General features: G+C 46.9%; 1 protein-coding gene across 2 annotated transcripts in view; it reads right to left on the reverse strand.

The window, feature by feature from the left end:
- Window positions 1-1,127: 1,127 nt before the first annotated feature.
- The window catches only part of CMTM4 (CKLF like MARVEL transmembrane domain containing 4), a 51,611-nt gene continuing 39,851 nt past the window's right edge, over window positions 1,128-12,887 (reverse strand). The window contains exons 2-5 of one of the 2 annotated variants that reach the window (XM_070500600.1): window positions 10,460-10,636; window positions 3,431-3,529; window positions 2,122-2,282; window positions 1,128-1,267 (exon numbers count right to left, since the gene is read on the reverse strand). In XM_070500600.1, coding sequence (XP_070356701.1) covers window positions 1,264-1,267; window positions 2,122-2,282; window positions 3,431-3,529; window positions 10,460-10,636 — 441 coding nt within the window. In that variant the 3' untranslated portion in view covers window positions 1,128-1,263. Of the gene's footprint in view, window positions 1,268-1,979; window positions 2,283-3,430; window positions 3,530-10,459; window positions 10,637-12,887 lie in introns of those variants that run through there. The other variant, XM_044761397.2, reaches the window with a different exon arrangement.

The following is a 12,887-nucleotide window of genomic DNA, read 5'->3' on the forward strand; positions in this document are numbered from 1 at the left end:
GTCCCACTTAATGCAAGGCTGAGTCTTTGTGACCTTGTTTTCAATAGAACTCTCAGAGAGAGAGAGAAGCCCAATTCTGCCTAAGCATATACACTCAACAAATGCAAAATAAATATATAAAATGAACAGATAAAATCCAGATGTCATAATCTCCTCGAAAATCACTACGTAGACTAAGTTCGAAGCTTGTGCAGCATGGCTGGTCACGGGCAGAGGGCTCTCTCAGACCTGCTGGGCAGCACACCCAGCTGTGACCTGGCCTGGCTGCCCTCTGTGGGTGCGGACGGCAAGGTGAGTTACCAGCAGACTGTGTGGGTCGCACCAGCGGCCCACACCCCTGAACTGACCGGGAGCTGGAACATGTGACCTGGGCCACTGCCCTGGAAGGAACCACAGCAGAACTCGGAATGTACTGGCTGTTATTCGGGGAGCTGACCCCCAACCCCGACCTTTCAGACACAGCACGGTCCCATTTCCTGCAGACTCCCCAGCCTAGCAGTGTCACCTGGTCAGTCCCCCACGCTGGGAGAGCAGGCGTTGCTCTTGGATGAAGACTGCAACAGCGCCCGTGCAGAGGTGGCGTTTTTCTCCCACGTGCTCTCCTCCCCGCCCCCCAAACACGCAGTCTCTCCCTCGTTACACAGTACACTGCTAAAGCTGTAAATGCTCCCTAGGACAAGACCCTGGGGATTCTCCACGTTACTGCAAAATCTCCCCGCCAGCAGTAAGTGTTTTTTCCTTGGAGAGGGCTAAATGTAAAATATTAGAGCTAGCGTGAGGTTTGTAAACATTAAAAACAGCTCAGAGAGTGAAAACCTGACGAGTTAAAACAGTTTTTCCATAAAAGATACAATTAGTCTCCAACAGAAAAAAACCAAGAAACAACAAACTACAGCATCGTAGGGGCTCACTGAACTCATTCACCACAAGAATCTTCACTTCATCAAGAATCAGTTCAAAACCTCACAGAACTAGCATTTTTCCCAACAGCTTCCGAGATTGATGTTCATAGTCATGACCCTGAGGCACAAAGCGACAGTTCGTGCCTTCGGAAACGTCAGTGAGAGGACGCGTCGTGGTACAAATTCAAGTATTTTCAAATCCTAGGCAAATCTGCTCAGAATCACTTTCGAACTCCTCTCAGGCATTTGAAAATCAGCACACATCCTTCAAAGAGAGGTCTGTCTCCACCTGTGGTCCGTGAAGCCAGCAAATGAGCAAGTGTTCTGGCTGGTGGAATGGACTGGTTTTCCTTCGTGGCTTTTACCTGAGAAGGTAAAGCAGTTCAGCCTCAAAGTATGAAGGGTAGGTAGGATCCTGGAAAACAAGACGGGCCCCATATTCCCAGAGGAGAATCTGGGATTCAGGGAGGTGATTCATTTGAGGAGGAATCAAGTGACTTCGCAGCAGGGTAGGAAACGAAAGGCACCCCTCCCACCTGTCAGCGGTCTTGTGCAGCTGTCCCTAGAGGACACCGGCTTGTCCCATCACCATAAAATCCAGACTCTGCAAAGAGCCCCGCCTGCACACCCTCAGTGTCACACGTGCTTTCTGGGCTTGGCCTGTGCTGGCTGTCTCGATGCCCCAGGCATGGAAGACGAGGAGCAGGGGAGGATCCTGGCGGCGAGACTGAACGCTGACCTGGAGCACGCTACGGGGGCGGCCCAGGGACCGCTGCTCACTGACTGTTTCAACCCTGTACCTTCATTCCTCGACTCTGTTTCCCCCCAGCAGTCCCCATTTAATCCAAAGTCTTGATGTGTCACAAATACATCAGACAGAGTGGCTCAGAGTCACATGTGAAGGCTGTGCTCAGGGACAGTGACGACACAAAGTGGACATGGCAGCCAGTGAGGCCAGCTGCCCCCAAGGCCACCACAAGCTGGAGAATCCGCAGGCCTCTCCCACCCGCCTCTGTCTGGACAGCTGGGTAAGGGGGCTCCCTGCCTCATGTACCCGCCAACAGGGTCACTCTGAAAACCCTTTCCCAGAATGAACTTTTACCAAAGAGGACAAAATTCAACTTAATCACATGAAAATCTGACGTGACGAGGGAAAGAAAACTTGATTGAAAGGATGGGCACAAGGACAAAAGGGAGGAGGACGCTGGCAGGTCCTCACGTGTCCAGGCGCTGGATCTCGGGGCGACCGTCCACGTCTCTGGACTCTGTGCGGGCGCGGATGTAGTCGTTGGCACTCTGCTGGCGGATGCTGACTCTCCATTTCTGCACTGCCAGGAACGTGTTCACCGCATAGACCGCAGTCGCCAAGAAGCCAAATATCTATAGGAAACAGGCACAGTTAGTCCTCAGGCACAGCAGCCATCTACGGGGTTTCTGGGCAGGACCCGCCCCAGAGCTCATGTCACTGTGTGCGGCCTCTTCCAGCGCACCCCTAGTGCCCAGCCTTCCTGAAGGTTGAGCCATCAGACCATGGCCAAGTCCATAGTCACATGACCCACATAAAGTCCTGCCTGACCTGAAGACAGTCTAAGGTTTCTCTTGAAGTATTTTGGATCTATTAAAAAAAAAAAAATCACAAAAGTGCCTCTTTTATAGCACTTTCATGGCCACTGGTCCCAGATGAGAAAATACAATGTAGACGAAATACCACATAGACAGAACATGAGCTTCTCACATGTGAGCCCCAAATCCAGCTGTAAGGCCCGGCATTCGACATCACAGCCCCCAAACCCAGACCTGCTGTCCAGCTGCCTCTCCCCGGGCGGCTCCAGGTGGGCAGCTCCAGGGCGGGAAGCAGTGGCGTCTCAATTATTGGATAATGACCGATGAAGCTACTGAGTGACACCTGGGTGAGCAGCTAGTTTAATATTTTATATAAACCTCTTAGTCCCCACCCTCATTACAAAAGTGCCGTATGTTCTTTGTAAATACAGAACCACACAGAATGCAGAGCACAGAGAGTGAAAGTCTTACATTATCTGGTTCCCACCCCACCCCCCATGGCATTCTACTCTGAAGCGAAAAAATGTCATCTGACTGCTAAATGGAGTCAAGGCTGCCTGCTTCCTCATTAAAACTCCCACACTGGCAGATAAAGCTCTCGAAAGCACATCACTGACACATCCAGGGCTCTGCTGGAAACAGACCAAAGCAGTGGTTCTCACACTTGAGGGTGCATCTGAATCACCTGGAGGGCTTGTTAAAACACCTTTCTGATTCGGTAGCTCTGGGGGAGCTGAGCATGGCGTTTCTAACAAGTTCCTGGGTGATGCTGAGGCTGCTGTTCCAGGGACCGCACTTTGAGAACCACAGCACTAAAGGGACTGGGACCTCCGGTGGCCCAGTAACAACATCACTAGCAAAGAAAAAGCTAGAGGAGAAGAAGTAGACACATGCTAGGGCAGAGAGGAGAGCAGGCCACCAAGTGTACAGATCAGCCCATGTGTTAACCATTTGAGTGCACTTACCACGGCAGCAATTTCTGCTCCGGTTTTGTGGTTTAAAGCAGCCAGTACGATCGAAGCAATAAAGAAAAAGAAAGTGCTGAGTCCAGTGTTGACCAAATCCTAAAAAAAAAGATAAAACCACCTGAAAAGAATCATTTCATGCTTTGCCCTAAAAGCAACTGAAGAACTTTCAAAACAGGAAGCACAGTACCCAGGCTCTCTGAGGGCTCCATATTTCAATCGTGATGGCCCAGGGTATTGGTCACACAAAGGAAGGCAATGATGGTAACAGTTTATGATGCTACTTGATAAATCACCAGAGCAAAGTCCAACTTTTAACCAAGGATGTTACCATTTCTTAATGACTTATTATAGAAACCCAAACTGCTAACCCATCAAGGACATGCACACTAATTACCATTTAGAGTTCTAATGTCATCTTTTAAAAACACATTCAGATCTTCTTGGCATGGACAAAACTCCCCGGGAGTCCAGAAGGTACAGAAACTGTGAAACCCCCTCCTTCGTATGTGACATCTCAAGCGCACTGTTCTCAGACCCAGAGGACACACACAGCCAGACCTCATACTCTTTCTTACACATGGTCCTTGAGGCCTTGTGCTGCTAAAGCCTAGGGGATTTTCTCCTAAGCTTCTTGCAAAGCAAACTGGGTTACATATCCAGTGCTTCGAAGACTTAACTCCCGTCTTACTTCTCGAGAGGAACATAGCACAGTGATTAAGAGCCACAGCCAGACGAGGGTCTGAACCAACCATGACTTTGGACAAGCCACTTTGCTTCTCTAAAGTGTGTTTTACGTGAGCATAGTACCCCCTCCTCCCGGAGTTGTTTTAAGGATTAAGTAGAACAATGCACGTGAAGGACAAGGCACAATGCTCGGGTTAGAGTTAGTGTTCCCTGCATGTTTACTGTCACTTCTGTCATTAATACTTCGGCATCAGGTCCCTGACAGCCTGGGTCATACCAGAGTGCCTCTGCGATCTCCACTGGGAAAGAAAATCCACATGAAATCCTACACTGCTTAAGCGCCAGGCTGACTGTAGCATCACCAGGTGGGTCCTCCTGGCTGGCCTGGCTTCATCATACGGTGCTGCACCTGTATGACCAGGACCCTCCTGGTCAGCGCTTCTGGGCAGGCTCATGGAGAGCAGCCAGGACTGACTAAGAAACTGTTCAGAAAGGTCTGCCAGCAGGACAGTTCTCACCATGACAGGCATTAAGACATGGCAAATTTTTCACAAAGTCAAACCAGGAAGTGTTTAGTTACGCTCAGCTCTGGGTAAGGTGCTACAGGGATAAAAAAGAATATAAAATGTATTTTCTAATCCAAAGACTATCTAGAACTGGGGAAGGTGTTTTATGATACAATGCTGAGGCCAAACAAAATAGTAGGTACTTTAATGGTGACTATATAAAAATATAAATGTGGAACAGTGCCAAAAGGTATCAGATTTTGAAGAGGTTCATATTATGTGTCTATGAATTCCACATTTGGAAATCCACTTTCAACATCATACTAGTGCAAAAAGGTCTAAGTAAAAGGATGTTCATCATGATATTATTTAAAACAGCAAAAGACTAGAAGGAAACAAAAGGCTCAAGAATAGGGAGTTTGTTAAATAAAATGGCTTTCCATCATCGAACACTATGCAGTTCATTAAAAATACTGATATAGTTGCATATTCAACATGGAAGATACTCGAGATAGTTTAAATGAAAAGGCATGATTTTAATGGTTCCCTTTTTCTCCACTCACATATTAAAACATACATGCATATGTGAAAGCTAGCCTAGAGAAAACAGCCTAGAAGGTCATACCCAAGTATTACAAGGGGTTAGCCCTGGATGGGTTATCATAGAGGATTTTTTAACAGCTTTATTGAGATATAATTCATATACCACAAAATACACCCAATTAAAATGTACGAGTCAATCACCACAATCTAATTTTAGAGTATTTTCAGCACTCCAGAAAGAAACTTCGCACTCCTTAGCAGTTAATTCTTCACCTCTCCTCTAATCCTAGGCAACCACCAACTTGCTTCCTGTCTCCATGGATTTTCCTCTTCTGGACTTTTCATGGACACTGATTTATGTAACGTGGTCTTTTGTGACTGGCCCCTTCCACTTAGTGTAATAGTTCAAAGGCTCCTTCATGTTATAGCATGTACCAATACTCCATTCCTTTTTATTACTGAATAATATTTCATTGTACAAATGCACCACATTTTATTTATCTTTTCATCAGTTTTTGGACATTTCAGTTGTTTCTACTTTTTGATTATTATGAATAATGCTACTGTGAACTTACAAGCTTTTGTGTAGACATATGTTTTCATTTCTCTGGGGTCATCGCATCATTTTATTTTTTTCTGTTTTATTATCTACATTTTCCAGTTATTCTATAACAAACACTTATTACTTACATAGTTTAAAAGGCGAACTAAAATACTAGAAAACTTAGTCAGCATCAACTGTGTGGGTTTCTTAGCCATGAAACAAAATCAAGGCTTGTAGATTCATCCTTCATATTAGGGGGCACACCTGGGCATGCCCTCAGATGTGGATTTTTTCACTCAACATTGGTGCTTATTTTTTTTAAGTTTTTAATGGGACGTATACTCTATCAGCCACGTGCTTTCCAGTTTGCCACGGTCTTCCCCCCACTTCAGTCTCACACCCAGCCCCTTCATGTTTCCTGTCTGGCCCCTAAAACACCCGAGGTGGCGGCACCCTTATGCTGGGACATGAAGGGGAAGGTCGCCCTCACACACACGTGCTTCTGGTCTCTCCTTCAGTGACACACCACAAAGTACAGCTGTGAGCCCAAGAAACTGCAGACACAGTTCCACAGGATCTGGCCTAGAGGGTGCTAGCTCAAGGCCTCTTGGCCATAACTGGCCTATTCATAGGTTTGACTTGTACAGTGTTCAAAAGAAATCTGAACAAGCCAACATTTAAACTCCAGAAGACTGCACATAAAAAACTAACTTCTAAAAAAACAAAATAAAACCCAACTTCTAACTGTTCTTGAAAAACTGTTCCAGGAGTCTCATGAAGCCAGGACACAGCGGGCTGGGGCTGAGTAGGAGAGCCACCTCTCCATCTCCCCGGGCCCGGGCCCATGTTCCCACTTGCCCATTTATGTCACATGCCCAGCGCCAGCAGACCCCGAGTCTATAACCCTGCTCCAGTCCCAGGGAATGGGCCATCCTACAACATGCCTCACCCTTCCATACTCTGTGCCTGGCACGCACCTATTCATCCTTCAAGGCCCACCTGGAATCTGGCATTCTCTGAACTTTCCCCAGCTGATCCCACTCCAGGCTGCCTGTCCTGAGGAATCTACTCCCTCCGTGCCTGTGTTCTTCCAAGCCTCACACAAAACTGGACCATAGGGAGCACACAGACCACAGGAGAGCAGCTTGCTTCTGCCTACCCTATGCTTTCAGTTCCCAAAACCTGGCACAGAGCAGCTGTTTGACAGTTTGCTGAACTAGTCACAGATGAGGCACCTGTAAAAACAGGGTCAGCCCTGGGCTGTCCCTGCGCTCGCTCCCAAACCACTGGGCTCTGTGGCTGGCTCCAGTCTCAGCACTACACATGGATGCGAGAGGAAGTTTCCAACCACTCGGTTCACACTGTGCACTGACTTGTGCTCAAACAGCCCCGGTATCGGGGACAATCCTAAGACGGCCGACAGTGGCAGCGACCATCTATGCAGAGTCTATTGTGCCAACCACATAACTGCCAGTGTCTCACTCAGTCCAAACTTCATTTTGATCCAAAATAGCTACGAGGCAGGACATGTTATTTTGTTCTACTTGTTTAGATGAGGAAACTGAGTCCCAGAAAGGATGAGTGTGGTATAATGAAAAATATATATTTCGTCTTTGTCCCCAGTTCCTTAGAATTTCCTGAGTGATAGGAGTGTCTTGTGTCATTCATACTGTTTTCAGCTGTCCCTGAGTTTATGCTAATGAGGTGACTCTCTGGAGCCCGTAGATAGTTTCAGGATGGGGGCTGGTTACCAGAAAACCAACCAGGTGAGTAGATGGTTAGAACTTTCAGCCCTACACCCCAGCCTGCAGGGAGGCAGAGGGGCTGGGGACGGAGTTCAGTCTCCAAATGGCCGCTGATTTTAATCAGTCGTGCCACATAATAAAACCACCATAAAAATCCTGAATGATGGGGTTCGGGAGCTCCCAAGTTGGTGACTATATCCACGTGCCGGGAGGGTGGTGCACCCAACTCCAGGGGGCCGACTCCAGCCCTTGGGACTCTTCTGGACGCTGCACTATGCATCTCCTCCATTTGGCTGTTCCTGAGTTGCATCCTTTATAACAAGCCAGTAATCATAAGTAAAGCACTGTCCCAAGTTCTGTGGGTCATTCTAGGGAATTATCAAACTTGGGAAGGGCGTGTGGGAACTCCCCCATCCACAGTTGGCAGGCAGAAGGGCAGGTGAAACTGGTAAACAGTTAGCCATTGATGATTAGGGAGCTAGTAACTAAAGTTTTTTTTTTCTTTTTTGCAATTACTGATTATAGCTTTTGGTTGCTCACCTGCCCATTGCTAACTGTGCTGCTGAGGCAATGTGCTCTCTGCCTCCAAGTTGGTTCCTATAGGTAACATCTCCCTGGTGCCTGGGTCACCATGGTAATGGAGGTGTGCGCTGTTTTTCATGAATTAGAACTCCTCATCCACTTCAGGCCGTTGAGACCACCAACCCATCAACTGGGCCCAGGCAGATGCCCATTAAGTGACCTTTTGACGTCCAGAAGCTAAAAACTCTACCCTCAGATCACGCTAATGCCGCCATTTTGTGAACATGCATCCTGTGAAGAGGCATGGAGTCTGACTACCCTTGGGCAGACCATGAATTACCTCACCCCTCCTCACCTCCAATCATCTTTCTCTACATTTCAGACTACTTTGCCCCCTACCCGATAAATATCCCTGAGTCCCCATTTTCGGGCAGGCAGATTTGAGACTCATTCTCCTGCTTCCTCACTTGCCTGCCTTGTGATTAAACCCTCTGTCTGCTGCCATCTCTTTGTCTTATTGTTTGGCTTTCTGGGTGACGGGCAAAAAAAGGAAAAGGGTTGGGTAACACAGGTCACCAGGAACCCCATTTTGTGGCTGGTGTCTGATGTGGGGGCAGTCTCCTGGGACTGAGCCCTTAACCTGTGGGGTCTGTGCTAACTCTGGGAGTTAGTGTTAGAACTGAATTGAACTATTGGACACCCAGTTCGTGTCAGAGAATCAGAGAATTGCTTGGTGTGGAAAAACTACACAGATTTGGTGTCAGAAAAAAAAAATCATACATCTGTCAAAAGTGGTGTCAGAAAATACCACACAATGAGTCATAGGCAAGGTCTCAGGGCTCTGCAAGTGGCCCCTCCGGGTGACTCTAGACTGTTCTCAACTCACCACAGCACCCAGCCTGGGTTCTCAGATTGGGAGAGGTCTGTAGGAGGAGCAGAGGCTGCTGAGAAGGAACACCAAGGAGGAAGAAGAAAAACCAGGAGAGTGTGGTGTCTCACAAGAGGCAAGAGTAGAGAGTACGGCCAGCAGGAAGGACTATGCGTTCCATAGCAGCTACCGCTGAAAGGTGTAGTCGGAGAAGACTGAAGAATAACGAGAGGATCCAGGCACACAGGGCCCAATGAGCCTGACCAGAGGACTTTCAAGCACGTGAAGTCAGGCTAGGGGACTGGGGGGAGGGGCAGTAGTTGTGCCTGGGAAGGACACATGGGAGGCTTTGGGGTGTTGACACAGCCTCTCTCTTGACCCAGGTGGTAGCTACACAATCTTTATGAGTCTTCATTAAGCTGTATGTTCACTTTTACAAGTTTTCTGAACATGCTGTGTTGGACAATAAAAGGTGAGAAAAGAGATTTGGAGGCAGGGAGGTAGAGAAGGCATGCACAGACGACCCTCCTGTTTATGAAGTCTGGCTGAGTGGGCCATGACGGGCGCTGAGTGCCAGCTCAGGAGAGTGGGGACCCCCGCAGGCTTTCGGTGGTCGGAAGGAGATGGAAGGAGAGAGGGACAGGGTGGGGAGGAGCCTGTGGCACTAATCAAGGTAAACACAGGTGGGGCCCATGGGTGTGTGAGCTCCTAAGATACAGAGAAAAACACATCCAGCAGGAGAAGTCCCACAGATTCATAAAAACAAAACAAAACAAAACAGTGGTCTCAGCACCCTCCTCTCCTCCTGAGCCCTCCCGGCAGTTGTGGCGCCCGCAGAGTTCTCCCCTCAGAGGCAGAGGGTGAGGCGGCCCATTGTGCTTTCCTGTGTCTCTCTGACCGATTCCCTTTGAGCTCACGCACATGCTTATTTGCAAAGAAATATCAAGAAAACCCAGTGCTATTAAGTTTCTTTTCTCATTTAGCACAGTAAGGACAAGTAACACAAGTCCAGGACAAGGAGCCTGGGAGTGACCAGCCCTGAGCTTCCCACGCCCTTAGGGAGGGTAAGGCTACCAACCAGGGTGAAGGACCCAAACTACGGAGAGAAGAGGACACATGTCCACTCAAGACTCTCTGGTCAAACCACCAACCCTCAGGGTCCTCCCAGTTTCTCTGAATTTAAAAACATTCCTAGGCTTTGCAAGTTATTGGCATTTTCTTCATATTTACAATTCTTCCTGAATCAATACTTTTGTAATCGGCTTTTGGGTCCAGTACGAAAATATGCAAATATATTAATTCCATTTTTTCTTTCCCATATTCTGAAAATATCAACATTATCAATCTTCTCAGAAGACCACAAAACTGAAATGACATCTCTAAAGGGGTCAGAATAATTGCTATGATGTTTCTACCGCTGGTGAAGATTCGATGTATTTTATAGTTTTATTTAACCCAGTAAAGAAATTTAACATTTCACAGTTGAGTTACAATGGAATATTTAAGTATCAAAATGAACGGGAACCAAACATGACATGGAGAGATTCCAACTTCCCCTTGGAGCCCAGGAGCACCCGATCCTTTCATGGTCAGAGAGGGGTGACTCGTACTCACTGTCAGGTTCCAGTTGATCTGGGGGATCCTCATGTGAAGGTTGAGACTGAACAGAATCAGCAAGACTCCAGTCACCACAAATGCACTACAGCTCACAAACTCAAAAAAGTAGAGGCCTTCACACGGGGAGCACTCCATGATGGTCTCTATGCAGATGAATGCAATCAGGGCCAAAATCTAGGAAGAAAATTGGAAACATACATGTATGTGTATATTTAGTACACATCCATGCACATATGTGCCTGGCACATTTAAATATAACTCAACCACCACCACCACATACACCCGCAGAGCCTTCCTCTGGGTACGGCAGTATCGCTGTCAGGAATGTGATCTGATTCAATTCTTACGTAAGAACCGGTAGAGGGGCCTTAAGGAAAGGATCAAATTCCTAACATGAACTGAGCCCCCCACAGCACACTGCGATGTTCTGAGTCCTTCCTCTGCCACTAGTAAGGGGACACTACCCGTGCACGTTTCTGATTTATAGTCTCTACCACGGTTATGCCAAACATTTCGAGGGCAGTATCCTGATGGTACCCATTTTATGCCATCTGCAACTACCTTGCTGGTTTACACTGAGCTCACACAGAATGACTGGGACCCCTGATGGCCTCAAGAGAAGGGTTGGTATAATCCTCCTTCCCCCCAATTATAAACTGCCTAAAACTGAGGCCCACTTAATTAATTCATGAGCTTTTTTAAAGTTTATCGTTGGACTTGATCACAAAAAGATGGACTGGCAGTTTACAACAACATTTAAAAATCTCCCAATAAGAGAATGAATTTCTTTCTGAAAGACCAAAGTAACATTCCAGCAATATGTCCCAGGAGGCGGCAGATCATAAAGTCAAACAGGTATCAGTGGGAATTACCAGGTGAACATTTAAAGGAAGATTTCAGGGGAAGGGTAAGGCTCAAAGGCTGAGGTAAGGGCCCCGTGATCAAGGAAAGATCAGGTGGTCTTGCACCTAACACCAGGTCAGTCTTGGGCTCCTGGCTCCTACTCCACTTCTTTAAGTGGACACCTCGCGGCTTATCACTTGTCAAGCCTGTGCCAGAGCTGCCAGGCCAGGCCCCACCTCAAGGGTCAAAGAAGTATAGGCAGAAAGCTCTGTGGTCCCAGGTTTGTCCTTAGAGCCAGTAACATCAGCATCACCAGGGAGCTTGTTAAAAATTCAGAATCTCCACCTCCCCTCCTTGACCTAGAGTCAGAATCTGTTTTTTTGACGAGATCCCCAGCTGATTAAAGTGTGAAAGCATATGAGGCACAGGCTGTTCTGGGGCCCTTCTCCAACTACTGGAGTCCCACTAGTGCTTTTCAATGCTCCGCTCAACGCCGCCTTCTCCCTGTGTCTTCCCTGATTGAGTCTCTCCCTGCCAGACATGATTTGATTTCACCCTCTCCCAGGAAAGCTTGCTCGTCTGTGATTGTATTCTACCCATCTTCGTACTTCCCATTACGCATCTCTCTGCCTCCCGAGCTTTTTGAGAGCTTGTGCTAGTCCGTCTCTCTCTACTCCCAAGGCACCAAGCACGGTAACTGGCACACCGACCGCAAATGGGGGCTCAGGGAGCCACTAAACACCTACATCAACAATTCCTGCCCTACCTGTCAGTGTCTCCACATGATAGGAAGGCTGGCTCTGCTTTTTCCATTGTCAATACTTCCACACACTGATTGTAAAAGACACCTTTCCTAACAATATGTAGTCTTTTCACATTTCTGAGTCAACACATTAAAGATATGGGTCTTTACACACACACCTTGTGCTTCTCCTAATGGTTCTCCTTATAATTCTCTACAGAACCAGAGACTTTAAAGCTCCATCTGAATTACATGCCTGACTTGCAATCAATTCACAAAGAAATAGTTCATATAAGGAAAACTCCTAAACCTTTTTTTTTTTTACTCCTGTAATTGGATCTAGTAATCTTGGGCAAGAAATAACACACTGTTCTGATGAGTTACAAATGTTTCTGGTATGCTAACTTCAACCATATTTGTGTGGGAAGATAACACCTACATTCTTAAATATTAAAATAAAAATGGTTTTAAGAATATGCAAATCTCATAGGCCATTCAGTTTAGCAATGAACAGACACAAATCCCTGCTCTCTAGCTCATATTCTAATGAAGGAGACGTTTTTAAAGATTAAACTGAAAATACAGTATGTTAGGCAGTGATAAGTACAAAGGAGAAAAATCAAAGCAGGGAAGGAGAATGAAACGTAACCAGAGCAAGGGTGTTTGAAATTTTAGGCAGAGTGACCATGGAAGTCCTCACTAAGAAGGTTCTAGATTATTACAAAGCTTATTATGGTTTATTACAAAGGATATTAAAGGATAGGAATGAACAGCCAGATGAAGAGACACACAGGACAAGGTCCAGAAGAGTCAGAATACAGCAGCTTCTGTCCTCGTGGA

Source organism: Equus asinus, chromosome 28, assembly GCF_041296235.1.
Source record: "Equus asinus isolate D_3611 breed Donkey chromosome 28, EquAss-T2T_v2, whole genome shotgun sequence".
Classification (NCBI taxonomy): Eukaryota; Metazoa; Chordata; class Mammalia; order Perissodactyla; family Equidae; genus Equus; species Equus asinus.